This window comes from Microtus oregoni, unplaced genomic scaffold, assembly GCF_018167655.1.
Source record: "Microtus oregoni isolate MIOR12 unplaced genomic scaffold, Mior012 000011F_ref0000422, whole genome shotgun sequence".
Lineage (NCBI taxonomy): Eukaryota > Metazoa > Chordata > Mammalia > Rodentia > Cricetidae > Microtus > Microtus oregoni.
This window is the reverse complement of record NW_024543070.1, coordinates 8,095,732-8,119,542: the sequence shown is the minus strand read 5'-3', so window position 1 is coordinate 8,119,542 and position 23,811 is coordinate 8,095,732. Positions and strand designations below refer to the sequence as shown.

The 23,811-nt window shown below is 42.9% G+C and overlaps 1 protein-coding gene across 1 annotated transcript in view; it reads left to right on the top strand.

Moving 5' to 3' along the window:
* Lvrn (laeverin) overlaps positions 1 to 23,811 on the top strand; it is a 52,327-nt gene that overhangs the window by 6,212 nt on the left and 22,304 nt on the right. The window contains exons 2-13 of the mRNA XM_041660594.1: positions 4,859 to 5,001; positions 6,586 to 6,725; positions 10,102 to 10,228; positions 12,871 to 13,025; positions 14,223 to 14,336; positions 18,599 to 18,742; positions 19,710 to 19,775; positions 19,864 to 19,929; positions 20,632 to 20,804; positions 22,584 to 22,660; positions 22,967 to 23,106; positions 23,693 to 23,748. Of these exons, the coding sequence (XP_041516528.1) occupies positions 4,859 to 5,001; positions 6,586 to 6,725; positions 10,102 to 10,228; positions 12,871 to 13,025; positions 14,223 to 14,336; positions 18,599 to 18,742; positions 19,710 to 19,775; positions 19,864 to 19,929; positions 20,632 to 20,804; positions 22,584 to 22,660; positions 22,967 to 23,106; positions 23,693 to 23,748 (1,401 nt within the window). The remainder of the gene's footprint in view (positions 1 to 4,858; positions 5,002 to 6,585; positions 6,726 to 10,101; positions 10,229 to 12,870; positions 13,026 to 14,222; positions 14,337 to 18,598; positions 18,743 to 19,709; positions 19,776 to 19,863; positions 19,930 to 20,631; positions 20,805 to 22,583; positions 22,661 to 22,966; positions 23,107 to 23,692; positions 23,749 to 23,811) is intronic.

The following is a 23,811-nucleotide window of genomic DNA, read 5'->3' as shown; positions in this document are numbered from 1 at the left end:
CAGGGTCTGAAAGACTTCCTTGAAGTTGTTTTTACGCAACTTTGAGAATGACACACTCTCAAAAGAGAAAACCGAGCAATGCTGGGAAAGAATTTGCATTTCTCAAAACAAGGTCAGTGAACTGTAGTACCAGGCACACGATGCTGATGTAAAGGGAGGGAGCAGGTAGTTTCATAGCTGGGATGGGTGTTGAACTCATATTTTGTGTGCACAATGGTTTCTCTGGGAGGTGATTGTGTTAGCCATCCTGTAGCTTTTGAAAACAAATGTGATCAGCATATTATGAAAACATGCTTCCATGCATATAAACAGCTTTGATGTCCCCACTGTTCTTTACAGTTTAATGTGTGTTCCAACAAGACTAGGCACACATCCTCATATTAAGGCTGGATGAGGCAACCTAGTAGGAGGAAAAGGGTCCCAAGAGCAGGCGAAGAGTCCGAGACACACCCACTGTTTGAGTCCCACAGGAACAGCAAGCTACACAACCATAACATATATACAGAGAACCTAGCTCAGACCCATACAGGCTCCATGAGTGTTGCTTCAGTCTCTGTGAGCCCCTATGAGCCTAGATTAGTTGATTCTGTGGACCATGTTATTATGGTATCCTCAATTCTTCTGGCTCCAAGTGGTGGATGATTGACCATCGCTAAGTCATAAATACAGTCAGAGACAAAAACAAGACAACCTTACTACAACAGTACACATATTTGCTGTTGATGCTCCCTTTACACCCCTGCATCTTTCCTCCCAGCTCTAGGACCTGATTTGTGGCAGACACCTGCCGTAGGGCAGGCACAGTTATCCATCTCTTGACTTTATGCTTCCAGTCCTCCTTGCCCATCTTAATAACTACTGGTGCAGCTTCCAGGGGTCTGGCGAGACAGGCACCGTAAGAAGAGGTTAGGTAACATGTATGTACGTTTTAGTGGAACTAGTCCTCCTGTCTTTCGCTCGCTCGAGCGCAGCACATGCCTTATTTTCCTAGCACACATATTTCTTTCGACACGTGCTAGCTTTCTTGCCATTTGTCTTTCTCCTATACATCCCTTGACTTAGCCAGAGATTATCTTATTGCTCTGCTTGGGTCATCAGTTACATCACTGGGTCCTCAGTCCAACAGTAAGGTAATGTGTCTCTACGCTGCTTCATCCTCTTGCCGGTGGCTCTACCGGACAGGATCCAGGAAAGGACCCACTATGGTTCACAATGTCTTGGGCTGCAATGTTCCACGGAGCACGTTCATCCCCCCTTGCCTAGGACTGCCTTGTAGCTGGAGGCAAAGCATTTGTCTGGCTCTGCCTCTGAAGCAGCCAGCTGTTCTTAGGTCTCAGTGGGTAGGAGCAGAGCCCAGGCTTTGGGTCAGTTTCAGTTACTTTCAGGGTGGATGAGCACCAGCTTTCTTCTTTCAGCTTTAAGGAATATTCAGGCTGCTTTCTGAGAGTCTCTCTCCTCTCCATTAGCCCAACGAAAGAGCTCGGTGCCTCCTTCCAACTCCCCAACAGCTGTGAGTGTTGGTAACAACCATCCACTGCCTGCTGAGACTTCTCTTCTCTGACTTCTCTTCACTCCCTGGCTCTCCTGTGTCCTCTTACATCTGAGCTGTCTAAAGAGGAACCTTCTGAATCTCAAGTCCATTTGCTTCGTGGAACTTCCTAATCTAATTTGGCATCTTTCATTGGAATTTTGGCGCTATTATATTTTGTTGCCTGGTGGAAACTATAGTTTTCAGATCCTCTTACCCAAGTAATAAACAAACATGATTCATGGGACAGCCCTTGAACCACAGTCCAGTGGTTGAACATCTGGCTGCACTAAAAGTTTGGATTTCTGGGTGTGGGTTGCATAAAAGTATTTAGGGAGTGGGATATCATAACTCTTGAAGAATTTTACTTAAGCTCTGACCAGCTCTGTTGTTTAGCATTTGTTAGCAGACAATGTAGACATATGGAGCTCATAAAGTAACTTGGAATGAAATGATTTACCGAGTGCATGTAACTGATATCTCTTTAGTGGAAATAGACCTACTCTCCAAGTGCAGAACGCTTCTAGCTCCAGACAGTGGTGAGGCCATGATTCTAGAGCAAGAGGAAGGGGAAGACATTCCACAATGCTGAACCACTAGGAGGCAAATTCCCCTACAGCAATTCCTTCATCAGCCACCCACTCCAGAGACTTAGCAGACACCATACTAGCATATTTCAGTGAGACCTGAAGGGAAGAGAGAATGGCAGAGCCTCCTGTGGTCAGAAGGCTAGACAGCTTCTGTCTCCGTTGGCAGAGCGAGAAGGCAAAGACGCTCAGTGTGAGATTCCCAGATGTGGCATCCAAGATCAGGTGGCTGCTGCTAGCCTCTGGCCTTTGCAGTTAAGATGAAGAGCCCAAAGGGCTGTGAGTTGTAGGGACTTTTTTTCAAACTGTTTCCTGGACAGGGAAACAGTTACAGAAACTCCAGGCCAAGCCCTTTTCTTTCACTGGTCAGGAAACTTGAATCATGGACTTGGAAACATTGCTGTGTAAATCAGTGATGTTCTTCATGCTTGAGATTCATCAACTCTGTGAAGTCACGGCAGGGGAGATGCTGTCAAACTCCTCTTCTCGTGGTTTGTGTTCAGCGTTTGGCTTCCTGAGTACCTGAAGATACTCTATAATGAGAGGTGCCTTTTCACATTATAGTATGCTCTTTGGCCCAAATGTCACCATATGTTCAGAGTGTTCTACAGTTTCGGGGGGTATGGACTTCCCAAAGAGCGTGAATGAACCCTTGAAGGGTTCATTCTTCTACCAGCTCCAGGTGACTTAAGCAGGACCACCTCATAGACTTTGTCTCCATTTTCTTAGGTATGTTTAGCCCTCTTTCCCATGCCCTCTCTTAGAATCACGGTTTTAAAGATCTCGGTGGCCATTCAGACCATCTCACTACATCCACACATTCTATGGGAAAAATGTCTAGAGACTTTAAAGTGTCTTTCTTAAAGCTACATGATTTTAATTTTTTTTTAATCTCCCGATTTTAGCAGAGAACTCTGGTGACCAAAAAACAACATACAATGTTGTTTCATTGTATCTCCTTTCAAACAAAGCAACCCAAGTCATAAAACAGGCCATTTTGACTGTAACACACACTGCACAAGTATTTCAAGTCTTTTGTAAGTCTTAATAAAGCTGTCAATATTTTCTAACAGCCCCAAAACTGAGCTAAACCTTATTCAACAGTTGTGAAGACATCTTCCATTGTAAATGACCCAATCAAAAAAGAAGAAAAAATAGACAGAACCCCTAGCTTCTGGTAGTTTGGAAGTGGGGAGAGAAAGATGATTTTGATTCAGTTTGTGGTCAGGTATAATTCCAGCAACTTTGGATAAGTTTATCTTTAATGTTGATCAACTCACCTATGAGGTAATGGCCCTTGGGTCTTTTCTAAACTTCAGCATTACTAAATACGTATTGTCAGGTTGGAAGATGTTGGGCTCACAGGTCATTTGGTGTTCAGTTGTTCACGAATGATACATGAAATAGCATGTGCGCTCAAGTAGCAACACAAAGGAGAGCGTCATATTTTCCACACAGAGAGCTGAAGCTCAGGATCCGCAAAGTGACTTTCCCAGAATGGCTCAGCTGGTAGCAGGGTGACCAGGCCTTGTAGCCAAATTGGCTACGGTGAAACCACAGGCTTCCTTCCAGCCTGGACAGGCAAGGCTATAATAAAATGAGGGAAATGAACAGGCCAAACAGGCTGGCTGCAAATTATGGCTTTGCCACAGTAGCGTTTGGACACCCCAGCAGGCTGTCTGTGAGACGGTTCGTTCTTATTTTTCACGAAAGTTTCTGAAAGTCTTAACAACTTGAGCGCCCTCCTAGAGCTGTGCAAATTGTTTTTAATGTAAGCAAAGAGGCTCTTCTGCAGTGGAAGAGAGGTCCGCAGAGGTGAAAAATGGATGGGACAGGCCCTCTCAAGATGTTTGTGTTAGTTTGGCTTTATTTATCTACGAACTGTCGACAAAAGACGGATGATAAGCCCAGGACCTCAGATGCAAGGGAAGTTCATATTTAACATTGTTCTCTACAGCTGGGTTCCCAGGGTGCTGAGTCTTGGCAAATGCAATAATAAGACTGAGGAGAAAGCTTATTGCTGAGAGCCATGCCCTTCAGACACTCTGGCCGGATGGGCTGGGGGTGAACCTGACATCATGGGTTTCTTTTTTTCCCCCTAAGCTTTCTGTTGTAAATCACCAGGGCATCATGGCAGTGTGTTATTCGTTGTAATTTTCCATGGGAGTAGGAGAAGCCACAGTCGGGATGTGGCAGATCTCTCTGCAACTGTAGGACATAGTGTTCAGTTGGTGCGTACCCATACGGTTGACCCCCAGAGGGGTCCAAAATAGAACTGTATGTTTTCAATTAGAAAGACGAGGGAACATTTGAGAAAGAGGGGTAGACGGAAAGAAAACGCATAGACATTCTTTAGACCGCCTCACCCTTTGGTGACAGATCAAAGCCACAGCCAAGTCTCAGAGAGACCGTCCTGGCTTTCCAAAGACCGACATTCCACGAGTGTGTTTGTTCCTGCTTTGCCTGTGAAAGCTTCATGATGTAACGAGACAAAAATCACTTTGTGGTTTAAAGTTAAAGAGATCATTATTATTTTAGGTCTTACAAGAGCACAAGAGCCCCCAAGATACTATAGAAATTGGAGAGAGAGAGAGAGAGAGAGAGAGAGAGAGAGAGAGAGAGAGAGAGACGGTTTTAGAGATGACAGTGAGAACCATACAAGCTCTTTAATATACCCGGTTCAGCTATACCCCCCCAACCCCCCCATTGATTTAAGAAAAAAATTCCCCCAAATGTATTTCAGAGGCCTGATTGCAACTCAAATGGAACCAACATTTGCCCGGACTGTCTTCCCCTGTTTTGATGAGCCAGCTCTGAAGGCGACTTTCAATATTACAATTATTCATCATCCTGGCTACAAGGCTCTTTCCAACATGCCACAGCTAGGTAAGCAATGCTTCCTGCCATTGTGTAAATGTGAAAACGTGAGCTTTCATGTCCTCTTCTGTGGGCAGTGTGTCAGTGGCCTTCATCTGCTGTAAGCGTGGAGAGCAGTGACACGAGCCAAGTGTGGACCCTCCCACTTAGAGAAGATAAATCCCTGTTCTTTCTCAGTGGGGATCTGGGGACATGATACTGCCTCTGCCTGCTGACAGTCTATCTGCCCGTTAGTTAGTCCACAACTATGGGCTCTTACTGAGATCAGGGTGGTACAGTTGGTCTCAGCAGATGCACAGATGTGTTTTATTCGCCTTGGGTGATTTTCTTACCTTTACTGCACTGGTTTCTATCTCTAAAGATCCAGAGACATGATATAAAAATCTTGACCTTCAGCTCCTTGGTAACTCTAGTGCTCAATATATGTTGGACTTGCAGCATTTATATGACTTTAATAAAAGAAAACTGAGGACAGGTTAGCCTCTTTATGGTAACCTGAGCAGTCATAAACTGCCCTAGTCTCCCTGTTATTATGTATTACCCCATGACATATCAGACAGTCAGCCCTCCCCAGCAATTGAGTTTGCAATTTCAGCATTAGGCTACAGACTGCTGCTGAAGATCCCTCTGAAACCCGACAAAGGGGGAATTGCAGTTTTGAGTCACTTTGGGCTCAGGTAGCTCTAGATTAAATGCCGCGAGATGTGTGCCAAATGAGGAAACAGAAGTTGGTGGAAAGAAAGGGTACCGACTGGGCAGAGGGCATATAGTGCTCACAGGCTTGACATTCAGTTATGTTCCCGTCACTCAGGATGCTGATTCAGACCTACGATTCCATCAGCGGACCCTTCAAATATACCTTTTATTTATTTAAAACTTATTACAACAATTGTATAGGTTTGTGGGATAAAGTGTGACGACTTGATTCATACATGCAGTAGGTAATGATCATACTGGAGTCGTCATAATAATAGAAAATATTTTAAAGCTGTTCTGGGGATTGGGGAAATGGCTTGGTCAGTAAATGCTTGTCATAGAAGTGGGGGAATCTGAGTTTGATCTCCAGCACCCACGTAAAAAGCCGGGCATGGTCAGTGCAACTGTAATCTCAGTGCTGGGGAGGCAGAGGCAGGGGCTTCCCTGGGGTCTTGCTGGCCAGCCAGTCCCAGCTGAAGTGGGGAGCTCCAGGTTTAGAGTCCCTGTCTCAAAAGACAAGATGGAGAGCAGTTGGCCAAGATGTTCTGTGCTGATCTGTGTAAACACGAGTGCACACTTGCACATACTCATTGTGTACACACATAAATACTTTTGGACAGCATACTAATTTTGCATATTCTTGAGTTATAGTGTGATATTTCAGGGTAACTGACACTTTTATCTCCTTATTGCTAACTTGTGTTTGGATCCTGGATGACAGTGGTTCACAGTAACCTGATGTAGTGTTGATGGTTTAGATAGAGAAACCGGACCTCCTAGACTACAGGGAGTCCCTAGGAAGGAGTGGTTGGTTGGCAACTGTCTTGACAAATTGTTTCTAGGTTGCGTTGCATGTTATCTAGGTTTACAGCGGTCTGGACTAAAATATTCCTGCAGGTCAGTCTGAAAGAATCTACGTGAATGGGAGTAGATGGATGGTCACTACCTTCCACACCACACCCCGCATGCCAACTTACCTAGTCGCTCTTGCTATATGTGACTTCGACCACATCAGCAGAACTGAGAGAGGCAAGGAGGTGAGTAGCGAGGGGCCCCGCACACAGGGAGCGATGTGCTGTTTGTATGTTGTTCAGCTACTGTACCATATAACTTACTACCGTGTTCCTCTTCCCCCTGCCAAGTCCCATGGAAATGTGGCTTCATGGAATGGGATGCACCAAGCTGGATATGGTAGCATACTCTAATAATCCCTGCACCTGAGAGCTCAAGGCTTATGAATTTTAGGCCAGCCGGGGCTACATAGTGAGATCCTATTTCTTCCCTTTTTCACTAAATTAAAAAAATAAAGGGGGGGGGGGGTTTAAGGGGCAAGCTATACTTTTCCACAAAAGCTCTTTGTAACTGTTTCTTTGGAAAGACTGTACATCAAGCCCAGTCCTCAAGGCACGTTCTAAGCACCACCTCCTGTTTCTGCTTTCCCGGAGGGCAGGAGAGAACAGACAATGGTTGAGCTAGCCCTGGGAGATATGCTGCTTACTGGATGAGATTCAAAGTATTTAGCAACCAGGATGGCCCTGGCACTGAGCGATCAAAGCAAGACGCTAACAAGTTGCTGGTGTGGCATGTGTAAGCTAACTGTCATTCCCACTACGGAGCTAGGCCCTGTACAAGACTTCCTCAGAGTCGTAGAAAGTGGGGGAGCAGCCTTTGTCCTGAAATTCTTCATTTTCATCTTGTTGTATTCTCACGAGAGCTTAAGATTTTTAGAAAGAATCTTGGTTTCCGTGACAATGCTTTCCACACTTGCTCACTCCCTGTTATGGAATATGGAGGTAACTAAGGCCAGTGCCTTACGCCCAGTTCTTTCGGATTTTCTTGGCTTCGTTGGGTGAGAAAGGTCAAGCTGTACAGCTTGCTGAGTATCCCTCGGGCTGGGCTGAGATCTTCCAGGCTCATCCCATTGACGTATGGAGACAAGCAGGCTGGTGGTGAGTCAAGCGCCAGCCCTCCTCGCCTAATGAATCACTCACAGAGCGCTGGATGCAAGCAGCAGCTTATCATCCTCCTGAGCTGCTGGCTCCTGGCCCTGCTCCTCTTGCTGAATAATTACTAGGAGGTCCTTGACACTCACAGATGTAACACTGGCCTAGTCAGAAATCATAGCATAGATCAGTGAATCTGCTTAGGCATGATTTAGAAGCATAGTTTGAGCTTGGCAGGAAGCAGCAGGCCTCTCATTTTCCATAGCTAATGAGAGACCCAAGGTGGTCCCTCATGCCCACACCAAAGAGCTTATGGTCAGTCTTTGCAACCAGCAATTCCTCCAAAAGGATAAAATCAGTTTCTTCCTCGAAGATCGCCCTATTATAAAGCATTCACGCTGCCGTAGAAACAAAAAGGAACAAGAGAGAGAAAATGAGGCTTTCATTATCAGCAGAAGGCTGTGCTTGGTCATGGCTGAGCACCACAAAGTGAGTAACTCTACTGGGTCTTCTATGAGATATGCAAAATGCAAGCCGGGACTAGTGTTCAGCTTATCCCAGAATTTCCCGCTCAGTAAGAGAGTGAGGTTATGTAAAGCATGAGGGTAAACAGAGAACACGCTGTGGAGATGAAGAGGGCTAACTTGGTGGACTTGGGCAGCACAGGTATTTGCAAAACAATCTTCTCTGATGTCTAGATCTGCCATGTCCAGGGATGGCATTCAAAACTTACAGGTGGGGTAGCTGTGATTTTGAAGGAACTTTACAGCTAAAATGGTCCATATTGGCTTGTGTTTCTTGCTTCCTCCTAGGGGCTACACACTCTTCATCTCCAATATGAAATACCCATCATTTGTCTTGCTTTGGGCATGCAGAATGGTCATTTGTGGGAGGAGATCCATATACTGAAAATTAATGAGCGAGTATTCACTGTTGATGCTATTATTTTGCAAAAGACTACAGCTAAAACCCAGCTCGTATCCACTAGCTCCAGCCTGTCAAATGTTTCTTCCAAGCCTAGTGGGGCTTCCCAACTTTAGTCTCAGAAGCCATAAATTTAGTAGAAAAGCAGATCCAAGGCCCGAGGCCATCTTTTTCAACTAAATGAGGCCTCTGCAGCACCCAGGAGGAAGAAATCAGGGAGGGAATCCAGGCTAGAGTCTCAAAAACAGGTGGTTGCATTTTGTGAACAAGGAACATTCCCAAACTCTCACATAATAATAAAAAGAATCACATAATTCGAGAGAAACATTCCAAAGAAACAAGAGCATGGTGAGATAAATCTGTTCCTGGAAAGCATGTGCCTCTGTGATGCTGTTGTTCAAGCTGAGCCTTTCTGGATAAGGTTCTGCAGAGAGCATTTCTTTAAGTGAACAGAACTCACAGAAGGACACACTTTGTTGTTCCCATGCCTCTAACGTTTGTCCCAAGGACTTTCATTTTCATGTGTCGTCCTTGGCATCAGCATTGACAGTTCCCAGCTCTATGAAAAATGACTGACAGAGAAAGGCTGTAGAGCATCACTGCAGCCCTTCAGGTTGAAACAGGAGTGTGGTCACAAAAGCTACGCAGATTCATTCTCGGGCACCAAGCAATAATGTGTTTACATAAAAAGGACATTAAATGGCAGAGATGCCTTTTACCAGCAAACATGGGAACATCTTTGCCAAAGAGTGGAGACTATAACTCTCTAGCTTCAACAGGTTTAAAATCATAAGACTTTACAAGTTTTTTTTAATTATGTCCTTTTCTAATTAGAAGCTTTTGAGCGTCATGAGGTCCTATTTATTAATGATTGATCTCAATGTCTAGGCTATCAACGTCCTGTCAGAAATCACTTCCTGTGACAATGAGGTCAAGCCTATTATTTGCTTTCATTTCAATCAGAGTCATGGCGTCTTTCTCTGATATCCCTGACCCATTTGAAATTGAATTTTGTGCAGGGTGATGGATAAGGGCCTGTTTTCATTCTTCTTCCTGCAGCTTCCAGTTCGACCAGCAATTACAGATTTTCAAAGTAAAAGTTAATGTAACATACCTCTGGGGGACTCACTGTTAGTACTTCGCTTACTGGGATTTTCTCAGCACGTATATGAACTTAAACATATAAGCACTGTCTTAGTTGCTTTTTTATTTCTGAGACAAAGTGCCATAACCAGTAGACCAGAGGGAGGCTCACATCTTGATCCGTAAGCAGGAGGCAGAAAGAGAACACTGGGAATATTGCAAGTCTGTGGAAACATCAAAGCCCATCCCACAGTGACACCCACTCAACAAGGCGTACCTCCTAATCCTTCCTAAACAACATGGGGACCAAGTATTTAAATATATGAGACTGTGGGGACCATTCTCAAACCACCACAGGCATACAGCTTCTTCCACAGTTGACAGGGAGTCGAAACGGACAAGGTGACAGTTTTCTGTCTCAAGTATTGCTCTACCTAATTGTTGTGTAATTGTTCTAATTTAGATCCGAATCTGGGCCCGGAAAGACGCCATTGCAAATGGAAATGTAGACTTTGCTATGAACGCCACGGGTCCCATCTTCTCATTTCTGGAGGATTTGTTTAATATCAGTTATTCGCTTCCTAAAACAGGTGAAACTTTTAAAACATCTTCAATGCACAACATTTCTGTTCTGCAGGCCCTGAGTCGAGAGTGCATGAACATCGATGAACCTCCAAGGGCATATTGGTGCCATTTAGCTTTTATTTTGGACTTAGCCTCATGACTGTTCACCATGGTGCTTGATAGCTCCCAACCCAAAGAGAGATCTGCCCGTGCTTTCTCTGTTGGGGGCTATGCATCTTGCACCATTTTGATTTCAGCCCCCTCGAGGGTGTCTGGTGGTTCCTTCTCTAGACGGGGCTTTTTAAAACTCTCTCATACTTACAGATAGCACTGGGCAGTGCTGGGCTCTGGATTCTTTCAGCTAATGAGCTAGCAAGACTTTAGATATTCTCTAGCGGTGACTCATCAGTTTAGTACTTGCTCTTATCTATAGGTTTCGCCATAAAAATTAGAATCCTTGAGGATTCAAATTGTAAATATTTGATCTCTCATAGATCTCATAGATCTATATGATTTGCCTGTAAAGTTTTGCAAACTGCTCAGCTCAGAAAGTTGCTCAGTGTGGTTTTTTTCTTCTTCTGTTTAAATTGTGCCTGTCGTGTAAATTTATTTTCTTCCTCCATGTTTCCGAAATCTTGGGAACACTATGCTCTGCCTACACAGGCAGATGGTAGAAGAGGGTGGGGAGAAAATATTTGGGCTGTGAGGCTCTGCAGAGTCTCTGCTGTTCAAGCATTTTAGTTTAGGAGAGGATGTAGGGCGGAGAGTGGGGGAGCAGCTTAAGCCTGGTCAGAAATCCCATTTTGCCTGTCAGGTAAGGAGCTGGCCACAGCAGGCATCTGAGCTTGCAAACCAAGTTCCTAGCTCTTTCACGCTAGAGGAGGTTAAGGTAGCTAGTTCTTGCCAGTAAAACAAACACACAAATATGCACATGAAGGAAGACTCCAGAGTAACCCTTGTTCTCCCATGGCATCCTGGCCATTCAATGAGACACTGCAAGGCACTTACTGTCTTTACACTCCTACTCGTTGCTAGTGCACATCTGCCGGAACAGTCTTTACTTGGTGTCGTCCTCCTGCCTGTCCTCCTACGTGAAGCCAGAATCTTTGCAGAGAAAGAACCGATCATGTTTAAGTCCTCTTTAAAATCTCTCTGTAACTTCTCACAGCCATGAGGATGGAGTCTGAATCCCAACCATGTCTTTACAATGATGTACTTCCCGGCTATGATGGGTGCCCTGCCACGGTCTCTGCGCCCTCCTCGGTCCTCCAGGCTCTTCACACCATATGCACTGTGCTCACCTTGGAATGTCTTTCACTTCATTGGATAATTCGCCTTTCCTATTTGTTAGCTCAGACAGAAAGGTCTTTGGTAGGAGGATTGACGGAGAGTAAGACATGCATTCAACAGAAGACTCCACAACAATGAAAACCAAGTACCCTTTCTAAAGCTTAAAACACAAGAGTGATTTTATATGATGAAATAAAATAGAATGTATAATTTTTTCCAAGCAGGGGAGCAGTAAATACAAAACATGACAGAAAACAGCATATGAAGTTGAAAAATTTATCATCTGGAATTTTGCAGAAAAAGCTGGTCAACCTCAGTCAGTTCTAAAGGGTTAAGTGTTAGACCCACAGTTGCTTCTATTGTTATTTTGAAAAATTAAATGTTTGTATAAAATAATGTAGGATCATGTGGGAATGAATGGTGATAATTTGTTTTTTTAAAAACCCAATGATTTTGCTTAATTAAATTGTATTCATTTGAAAACTTAAAATATTTTTTAAATGGTCATTAGAAGAGGCCTAACAAGGGGGCTCAGTAAGGAAAGGCACTTGCTGCCAAGCTTGACAACCCAAGTTCAATCCCAGGGATCCACAGAGTGGAGGAGAAAACTGACTCCCATGGGTTGTCTTCTGATCTCCATATGTGTGCCATGACACTTGCACCCACCAACCCCCCCAAATACACCCAGCACACACACGTATGTACATATGCACACACATGTGCATGCAATTACACAGACACGAACACATGCATGTAAAAAGATGTCATTTCAGGAAATTTAAAAAGGAGTCAACCAGTATCTAAAATAAATGATTTCTAATAGCTGTCAGGGCGAGATTCTGAGTGCAGGTTGTATTCATCCTTTGAGTAGAGGGTTTCCTGGGAAAGCAAAAAGGATTAGCTCGCAGAGGAAATCTAGGGTTAGCAAACGGAACTGAGTTGGGCAGGGCAGCACAGTCTTTTGTGAGGGAAGTGTATGGGATTGGGATGAGATGTGTGTTGGGGAGGAGTTTAGAGGGTTGGGCAATGTCACTAAGTCTGACGCCTGTCCCGAGGCCTGCTGACCCATGGGACTGGGAAAGAGCAAGGGTTTCACCCATTTTGTCTTATTGTTGCATTTTGAGCTCTTTCTAGATTTGGGGTATGAATCTTTTATCAGAAGTATTTGATCTTCTTTGCTTTTCATATGGTTGTGATACTTACATTCTGATTACCATTTTCAGTGTTAATTTTTTTAAAAAACAACCTTTTCTTCACTCAGTTTACAAGTTTCCTCTGACCTTTATTTTTCAGTAACCTTATGACTTTATTTGGATATAATTTATAGCTAAAACAATGTTTTATTAGATTTAATTTTTCCCTTCTTAAATCCATTTAGATATAATTGCCTTGCCTTATTTTGACAACCATGCCATGGAAAACTGGGGGCTGTTGACATTTGATGAAACATTCTTGTTGCTGGAACCAGATGATGAACTGACAGAGAAGAGAGTCAGCATCTTGGCTGTTATTGCCCATGAAGTTGGACACCAGGTACATGGTGAAATATTCGTTTGTATTTCACAGGGAAGTGTTTTCTAGCTTCTTTCCTCAAGACAGCAAAACCAAGAAATACCAGCCACACACCACATTTTGGGGCAGAGGGGTGTTTCACGAAATGCACATCTGTGTGTTAAACAAGAAAGGTCTGTATGCTGTCCATCAAGCTGAGTCCGACCCACTGAAGTATTGTGAACCTGGTGAATTTTATTCTGGAAGAGGCTCAGCGAATGCAGCCCGGATGTCGGTGAGGGGCACAGGAGGGCTCAAGCTGTATCCGCAGAGGGTGTAACAAGGCTGCACACTGTTAGCTCTGTGTGCATCATATTGGGATCTTAAGAGGGCAGGCATTTGACTTGATGGAAAGTCTCCCACCTACCTTCTAGTCTATTCCATTAACACAACTGTGTCAACTAAAAAATAACCTTAATTATGGCAGCAGCATTTTCTTAGATGTGTGTGACCCCATGTTTTAAGACCAAATAACACCGGGGTTACACAGTCCACATGCTCCTGTGAATTTTGATCAGTTGTCTCAGTGTCATTTCTTATTGTCACCCAAGTGACGTTTTTAAAAGCATACGCTGCTAACAACTGCCGTAAGAATTTGGTTAGATAGCAGGGTATGGTTCTGTTGATTTGGGGAGTTGCGTTTTTCTTTCCAAAGACATCTATCCTTTCTCTTGCCCTCTTCTGCCTGAATAGAAAATAATGCAGCTGCAACACATTACAGAGTATACACGTGCTTGAGCGACTCATATGTGGTGTGGATCAGATCACAATCTAAGACATAGTATCATCTGCTTACAATGAAGTCCCAGTTAGATGGTGAGGTGCAAGCTTAGCAGGGGGTAAGTGAGAGCTGAGGACTTCAGCTTCCTTGAACTAAACGCAACCGGTGGGCCAAGCCAACAGTTTCTATTCGGTGAGCCAGCCTTGTGCTTAAAGATCAGTTTTAAAGCAAAGCCTGCTTCCAGTGACCAGAAGTGGCACACCCAGTTCTGAAAAATGCATGGCTGATACCTCCTTGCGTGCAACAGCAAGCCGTGTTTGGGAGTCCTGCTTTCAAGTTCTGTTATTGATGGCAAACGACATGTACGGCTTTTTGTCATCTCGCCTCCTTAGTGGGTATCTGCAGCAAAGATAACTTCAATTTCAGAAATGCCTTCTTCTCTCTCAAATCTTCTGAAGTGGTTCGGGAACCTGGTGACCATGAGCTGGTGGAACAATATCTGGCTCAACGAGGGCCTTGCGTCTTATTTTGAACTTGGAATAATTAACTACTTCTATCCAAAACTTCCGAAGGTAAGAAATTTAAACATCTACCCCCAATGATAAAAATATTTTGTATTCATTGTTGAAACATCTATAAAACACAGACAAATCTAATAACTACTAAATTACTAAAACACTTATCAAAGGTGAGTCATACTGCCTTTTATGTGTTTTTTCTTACAAGTTTTTTACTTTTAAATTTTGTTGAAAGTGACATTTATACCAAAACTTCTTTTGGCCTAAAAGTTTTGATATTAAGCTGGGTGGCAAGTGGCGCACGCCTTTAATCTTAGCACTTGGGAGGCAGAGGCAGGCAGATCTCTGGGAGTTCGAGGCCAACCTGGTTCCAGGACAGACAGGGTTTTACAAAATCCTGTCTTGCAAAACCAAAATATTTTTTTGATATTTGCTTACTTCTTATTGCGTGTGGCAGGCTGCACACACCATGGCATACATGCGGAGGTCAGACGGCAGCGAGTGGAGTCTGTTCTCTCCTTCTGACGTGTGGGTGTGAGGGTTCAAACTCTGGTTGCTAGGCCTGGGGGCAAGTATCCTTCCCCACTGAAGCATCTTGTCAACCCTATTTGGAGATTTCTATGCTGGTATGGTAGGGTGGCTTAGTGGGTAAAGCTACCTGTGCAAGTCTGACAACCTGATTCTGATTCTCAGAACCTACGAAAAGGTGGAAAGGAAGGACCCAGTTCTGTGTACCGCCATATACATCCTGTACATCAGAACAAATTAGAAAGGTTCTAATGTGCCTTCACCCCACATGTCACCATGGGCACTTCTATATATTATTAAATCCACTTGGAAATCAAGACAACATTTTCATATTTTTGAACACACCATATCTTGGAAGTGCTGAGATGGAGCACCCACTTTACATCCTGAACCAGAGCCATAATCCAGAGGACCTGGATTATGCTCCCTTCCCCAGGCTGTCACTCCACAGTGCCCTTTTCCTTCCCTGCACTGAGCACAGGTTCTGTTGTCCCAGAAGGGAGTTCAGAGATCATTCTGTAGAAGCTTCAGCAATTTTCCTGAGATCATTTCCTATCTGGGACAGAGTTGGCTTTGAAGCCTCGGGGTCTGGGCTAGTCTGATGGCCAAGATGATGATGAGGAAGAGAGTGCTGGGTTTGCTGCTCACCAGCTCTTCAAGACCCAGGGTCTCATGGGCTCTCAATCTCCAGTTCTGACTTCTCTGCCTTTCTTTTTCTGCCTAGTTCAGGGAAGCAGCAGGCTTGGTGATGGGGCTGACAGCATCTTTCCTGTGTGTAGGCATGGCTCTGACCCTAAACCCCGGGTCTCAGGCGTGTTAGACAACAGCTCCACCACTGAGCAGGACCCCTGCATCCCCACACTGTCTTTCATACCACCATGAGAGGAGATGCACAGGAATTTCATGCAGTCATTGAAAGGGGTTCCTGACTGTTGCATACTATGTCACAACTGTTATTAATCTACACTCGTGTGCAGGTAGAGAATTGTAGACATTACTTGTTCAGAACAACAAATGTTGATGGTTAGCTGTCGTGAAGCAGGCTTTATTTACTGGGCGTTTTGCTAAGAACTATAAATTAATGTCGTCTTTAAAACAACTAAGCGAGGACACTGTTGTTTTCCCTGCTCTGAGATGCAGAAGCTGAAAGCCAGGGATCAATTTACTGACTTGCATGAGTAAAAGAACCGTTAGGAGAGTATTGATGGTCCGTTGTCTTGACAACAGTCTATTCATTTATCATAACCCTTCGCTTTTCGTAAACGTTTTATCTGTTATACTTGGAAAAGAAGAAATCCATCTGTGACTGACCAAACTAAGTTTGGCTTTGCTTCCTTTCAGTTTATCTTTCTGCTCATTTTTAATATAGCGATTGTTGTAATATAACAAAATGTCGATAAGTAGGACATTTTACCACTATATGGGAAATATTATATTAAAATCAACATTGTGATAATGATTATCTTAGGGCATGAATGATGGGAGTTTTAAATTTTCTGCATTATCTCTATGACACTAACAAAATAAGACACTTTCAGGAATACTAGCAAAACCTATGCCTAACGAATAGGCTCTTCAGGGACTTCTAAGTTCTTGCTGCATGGAGTATGATTGCTGAACTAGCAATAGGAGGGCTTTACTATTCAGCATCCCCTAGCTATTAGAGCACAGGATATACTATAATATATAGAGTAGCCAAACCAGCATGATTTTGACCCAATCCCCAGCTGATACATTTTCCACTAAAATGTCAGACCTAGCCAGGCATGGTGACTTACATCTACCATCTCAGTTATTTAGGAAGCTGAGGCAGGGGGATTTAAAATTAAGAAACAACTTGCTTATTGTCAAATCGACAAGGTCTAGAATCATCCAGGAGCCAGTCTTCTGGATAAGCATAGATAAGATTATATATAAGCTTGTATAAGATTAGCCTTTGGTTATTATTATTAATATTATTAATACTATTATTATTATCTATAGTATATTAACTTGAGTGGGTTAATTAAGGTGGAAAGGTCCACCTTAACTAGGTGCAATGCAGTGGACCAGGGCCTGGTTGAATTAAAAGAGAAAGTGAACTGAACACTTTCCTCTCTGCCTCCTGACTATTCCTGAACAGCAACTGGCTGCCTTGAATTCCTGCGTCCATGACCTCTTAGCTAAGATGAATTACACTCTCGAAGTGTAAACCGAAATAAACTTGGTCTTCCTTACTTTGCTTTTGGCAGTATGGGGTATTTTGTCATAGTAACACATCAAGAAACTGACATAAACCTAGTTGATGGTGTTGTTAATCAAAACTTAGGAATATGAAAGAGTTGATTAGAACATAAAGAAATGAAAGTGGAGAAGATTTGGAATGCTCACCTGATACATGTGCCACCCGGCATGAGACAGTCAGCTCGGAATTCCAACCCCTTGGTAGCGATTTCAGGCTTTCCATGGCTTCCAGGGACTAGCCCACTCGTAGAGGCGCAGACCAATCTGTGCAGCGTCTCTCCTACTCTCTGCTCATTGTTTTTTCATCCCAAATTCCTCTTGGCTGTAAATTAGTTTTCTTTTCTTCCCCTTTCTCCTTTTTTAAAAAAATTGATTTTATTGAGCTATACATTTTTCTCTGCTCTCCTCCCTCTCTCCCCGTCCCCTTCAACCCACCCCAAGATCCCCATGCTCCCAATTTACTCAGGAGATCTTGTCTTTTTCTACTTCCCATCTAGATTAGATCCATGTATGTGTCTCTTAGGGTCCTCATTTTCGTCTACGTTCTTTGGGACTGTGAATTGTAGGCTGGTTTTCTTTGCTTTATGTCTAAAAGCCACTTATGAGTGAGTACATGTGATAGATAATTGTCTTTCTGGGTCTGGGTTACCTCACGCATTATGTTTTTTTCTAGATCCACCCATTTTCCTGCAAATTTCAAGATGTTATTTTTTTCTGCTGTGTAGTACTCCATTGTGTAAATGTACCACATTTTCCTTATCCATTCTTTGGTTGAGGAGCATTTAGGTTGTTTCCAGGTTCTGGTTATGACAAACAATGCTGCTATGGACAGAGTTGAGCACATGTCCTTGTGGTACAATCGAGCATCCTTTGGATATATACCCAAAAGTGGTGTTGCTGGGTCTTGAGGAAGGTCGTTTCCTAGTTTTCTGAAAAATCATCATACTGATGTCTATAGAGGCTGTACCAGCTTGCACTCCCAATCTTTCTAGCTTCACGTCACAGAGAAATTGTTCTTGCCATGTGCCCAAGGGAAAGCCAGTGTCTTGGACAGACCTGTGGCTTTTAGTACATTGTAATGAACTGCTGCTCAGAACCCATGATCTGCAGACACTGTATCTAGTGTGGATTCTCTACAGTCGTAACTTAGTATGTCAGCATCATTGTCATCTTATACATCTAGTGTGTTTCTTGCTTTGTGCATATACCTAGAAAAATACCAGTCAGTTTGAAGGAGTCACTGATTCAATTGACAATACAATCTACTGGACTGGAACTATGTAGAGACAGTGATGGATCCTATCTTGATGAAAATACATGACTCTTAGAATCACGCTCTTTTGTAATTCATAAAAATCAAAACAAGAGCTGAAGAATGGGAAGGAAGATGACCTATCGTTTTGCTACTCAAAGAATTCTGAAGTTTGGGGTATATTATAATTTTGATACTTTTCAATTATTCTTTCTCCATTTTAATGTGGGTTTTGGAAGCTATCTTAGGGATCTTGGATTCTGTATTACTGTGACCCTCAGAAGTTAATGTGGTTCAATCTTTTCCTTTATAGAATGAGATCTTTTTTTTTAACTTTTTACATGGTGTCCTCAGAGAAGATCATTTCCAGGAGTCTAGAGTTGTGTCCACTAATGTGGAAAATTTCACAGAAACAAATGAAATAAAAGAACTCTTCAGCATTTATACTTACCACAAGGTAAGAACACCTTCGTGCTTTCTTCTGTTCTCACGCCGAGAGTTGCACAAAATGAATTCCAAGGGCTATAAAATGCTACATCCTTAAAACTTTAGGTTACAGTAACTTTAATCTTATTGCCTAGTAGATGTCTAGTCTTTAAAGTTAGCCTTTACTTAGCAAATATTGTTGGCGAGGTCATATTAGATATTGGGCATAACTTGCATAGCTTGAAGCTTTTTATTTGGTTGTTTGTTTGGTTGGTTGGGTTTTTTGAACTAATAGAGACCTGTCTGCCTTTGCCTCCCAAGTGCTGGGATTAAAAGGGTACCCCACCACTGCCTGGCTATACCCCAATGCTTTAAAAGCAAACTTTTATGGGTTCCTCTGTGTGTGTGTGTGCGCGCGAACATGTGCACACGCACACACACAGGCACATGAACATTGGATGCTAGAGGACAGTCTTGGGTGTTGTACATCTGAAGCCATCAACTTTGTTTTTGTGAGGCATGGCCTGGGGCTTGCTGATTTCGTTAAGCAGGGTAGTCATCTAGCACTAGGGATTCTTCTGGTTTTTTTCCCCAGTTCTAGGATTACGAACACACATACTTAACTTTTGTCCATGGGTTCTAAGGAGCGAGCGCACATCCTCCTGCTGGCTTGCATAGTGAGCGCTTTACTGGCTGAGCCATCTCCCCAACTCCAAACTTCTGTTTTATAGGATTTCATTTTCACATGAAAGTATTGTAATTTAAAATTTTTTTTGCGTGCCCCGATTCTTTATATGTAGGACATTTGCTCACTCTTTCCTCATGACTTAGTGACAATCTACTATTTTATCAACACATTTGAGGACAAAATTGAACAGGGAATTCAAGAACAGATTGCAATCAGAAGCATAGCATGGAACAGTATTCATAAAAATAAAACGTGTCTCTGTGTAAATACTGAATTTTGGTCAGCTCATGCATGTCTTTGTATGTGCTAGGGAGCATGTATGGCCCGGATGCTTGACAGTTTCCTGAGCCAGGACTTGTTTATCCGTGCACTTCAGGTGAGTTGCTGAGAGCGTTACCAATAGCAGCAAACACGAATTGCTTTGGCATCCTATTGCGTTAACGGCAATTCCTCTGTTTCCACAGTCATACTTGGAGACATTTTCTTACGCAAATGCTGAGCAAGACGATCTATGGAGACATTTTCAAATGGTAATGGTCCTCTGAGGCACTTGCTCGCTGAGGAGTTTTGTCTGATGCAGTACAAGATCAGGAGTGCATGAGCGACCCACAGGAACATGATTTTTCCCTGTTTTTAAATCCCCCTTAGTTCTGAGGTGTTGCTTTAGTTTTCGCTGTACTCCTATGCCCCACATAGAGAATGGTCTTTTGGGTCCCTAAATATTCGTTCAATGGATAAATGGATGAATGAATGAATTACCATCCATATTGTCAGCTCTCTGTGTTTGTGGTTCCCTATCTATATATTCAACCAATCTGAGATGAGAAATAGAACAATTTCTGTTTGTCCTGAACGTATATGAACTTTCCTGGGGCCATTATCCCCCAGACAATACAATAAAGTAACTATTATGTTCACATATAGTTTGCATTGTGAAGGCATTACAAGTCACCTGTAGATGATTACAGCCCATGCTTACATAGAAGCTCTGGTCTGTTTTATGTAAGGGCATCAGCATTCATAGATTCTGTTCCCATGAGGGTCCTGGAAGAAATCCCCTCCCAGACCCCAGAGGAAAGCAACGTAGAGATCAACAGTTCTGAGTATCAACCACTGGCGATTGCCATACAAAGAAGGGATGGGGTGGTTATTTCCCTTCTTTGGGGAAGATTGCTGCCCACAAGGTTCTGCTCATAAACCACATCTGGCTTTGTGTTTTCTTTTTAAATCAGGCCATAGATGAGCAGAATATAATCCAGTTGCCGACAACGGTGAAGAACATAATGGATAGCTGGACATACCAGGGTGGCTTCCCAGTGATCACGTTAAATGTGTCTACGGGCGTCATGAAACAGGAGCCGTTTTATCTTGAAAAGACTGAAAATCAAACTCTTGTAAGCCACAAGTAGGTTATTTTGTTCCTTTGTTGTCACCAGGCTTGGGGCCGAGCAACCATGCTACGGAAGTGAGGAAGTGTAATGTTTTCTGGGCACCTGTCCTTCTGCTGGGGGACTCCCTGAAGTAAGGGCATTGCATACTAGGGTGAGGTGGAACCCTAAGTACTGAGCAAGGCCAGAAGCTGGAAATTAGGGATCAATGTGTGCTCTTATCTGGGACTTAGAGTCACATGGGCGATCAGACCATTAGAATTCTATGTGTTCCTCATTGTCCAACGGACAGATGGAATGAGTTACTTGGGATTCTGGGTGAGAGGCAAGAAGGTGATGCCATCAGTAGCACAACTTTTCAGAAAAAAAGAAAAGAAAAAACTTTTCAGAATGCAAATCCTATTGCATTCTTTCCCCTAGACATAGATCCGAGAGAACATAGAACTGTATTCTTGACGATAGTGCTGTGCATCTGTGTTCATGTTGTGTGATACACATGCTTGGGTATATATTGAAAGCCATATCTGCAACTTTAAAAGTGTAGCCTTTAGACCCGATTCAAATGCTGGCTTCCACAAATTAGGTTGAGTTCAAGTCGTCTGAGCTCCAGTTGCATTGCCTGCAACATACATAGACCGGGGAGATGATGCCAAGATGCAGTGGGTAGTGGCAGAGTGCCACTTGTCGCCTTCTTCCTTCCTCCTGTTTCTCCCCCTGATTGTCGACTTGCAACCGTTTTGGGTAATTTTAACCCTCACATCTCATTGTAATAGACTTCAGCATGAATGATTTTGAAATATCAGAAAAGTTTTCAAGAAGGAGCTGGCAAGATGGCCCAGTGGGTTTGCCCCCAAGCTTGATGACACGGGTTTGATTCCTGAAATCCATGTTAAAGGTGGAAAGGCAGAACTAATTCAAAAAGTTATCCTCTGACTTCCGCACATGTGTACTGTCTCCCACATCACACACACACACACACACACACACACACACACGCACACGCACACGCACACATGCACAATAATAACAACAACAAATCAAATAGTCCTGCTCTTTCTTCAAAACCCCCGGGGGAGTAAAACAGAAGGCCAATGGCCTCTGCACTGTAACACTGTGAATCTTTTGAGAAGTGGGCAGAGTCTTGGGCATGCAGATGAAGGCAGACTTAGCTAAAGGGCTAAGATGCCAGATGTGAGGGTTAGAAGAAGATTGGAAACCGCTGCCTGAACTGTGTCTCTTTCCAAAAGACTAACGCTGTCCTGTGGTCCGCCAATTCATCCAGTTCACACCCACCGGCGTGGGAGGAAAAAGTAGACGTTCAGTAAATACAAATGTTGTCACTGATGCCTGTGAACATGTTTCAGAGGGAGAGAAAGTTCGAGGCTGAGAAGGATTTTGAAATGTTGGCAAGCTTTTGCTTTTTTAAAATACCCATCACCTCTGTGTACATGGATAGATTTGGGTCTGTCAGAAGCATGTGAATAACCCGGAGTGAGGTCACGTGGCTATAATTTAGTAAAATCAAATTTTCAGTGTTTCAGACAGAAGAGTCTCAGCAATTGTCTATGTTATAAGAGGTGAGCCTATAAGAGACAGCAAGAGGGAGGGATAACAAAGAGTCAGAGCAACATTGGCTGGAGAAACAGCAGCAAGCAACCCTAAAGAGAAAGGCCCCGAGTCCTTGCTGGGATTGACCATGGACCTGGAGGTCTGCTCCTTTGGCATCTCTTCAATGTGGGCTGAGTGTATATTCTTGTATGTGAAAATAGCTAATTCTTTTCTTTTCTTCCTAAAAGTAACACATGGATTGTCCCAATTTTTTGGATGAAAACTGGAACCACACAACCTTTAGTCTGGCTAGACAGAAGCAGCAGTAAGTAAACACGTGTGTGTGTGTTACATATGCACATATACACATCTTCATATATACACATATTAAAAACAGAGATAGACATCTTGTTAAAATGTCGAGTTTTTGGAAACCTTATTGTTGAACATGAAGCTTTAAAAAATGCTTCAAATTAAAGTAAATTATACATGAAAATTTAGTCATATGGCAGACTGATATATACTTAAGAACTATCTTAACTTTTATTTTATTGGCTTCTGGTTTAGAAGTGTGAATGTATTATGTAAAAAAATGTACTAAAATCTTTAAAAAAAATTTTTTTTTTGGTAGTGGTATTCCCTGAGATGCAACTTTCAGATTCTGACAGTGACTGGCTGACCTTAAACTTCAACGTGACTGGATATTACAGAGTTAATTATGACGAGTTAGGTTGGAAGAAATTAAATCAACAGCTTGCAAAGGACCCTAAGGTATGGGTTAGTTTTGGTGTTTTAACTAAGCAGTTTGTGAGCTGTCAGTGTTGAATGGTCAGAGAGAGGTGTGCAGATTTAGGCTGCCAACGGGTCTCTGCCTTTCCATGAATATGGGGTACTGGGTCACATCAGTGAAATCTTGAGAGTGCAGTTGCCATCTGATATAATCTCTCTGTGCTGCATACATAGTGCTAGATACCATTTATTTGTGATCTGCTATGCCTAAACTTTCCTGACTATTTTCAGGAAAGACGTTGTAATTGTGTTCAATACACACATTCTCTTTTGGAGAAGTTTTTAAACATCAGTTTCAGGCTTTGTTTTTTTTTTAACACAATCTGTTTTAGGGGAGTATTTTCATAAAATTTCTGCCGTGTGTAAGTATTATGATTGATATCAGAATGATCTCATCAAAACCACATACATACTAAGTAAATTATGGCCATTCTTCGTAGCCAGAATTTCTCTACCTAGGAGACAATGTCTTAGGAAGGGTGTTTTAGGCACTGATGGTCTTGAAGTTGCTGTTTTGAAAATGTCATCCTCTTCGTTTGACCATGTTTGGTTTTTTTTTTTTCTGCAGGCCATTCCTGCCATTACCAGGCTGCAGCTGGTGAGCGATGCATTTGCCTTGTCTAAGTAAGTGTCTTTTCTACTCTCACTACTAAAGGGGGCGTGTCTTGAAAACTTTATAAAAATGAG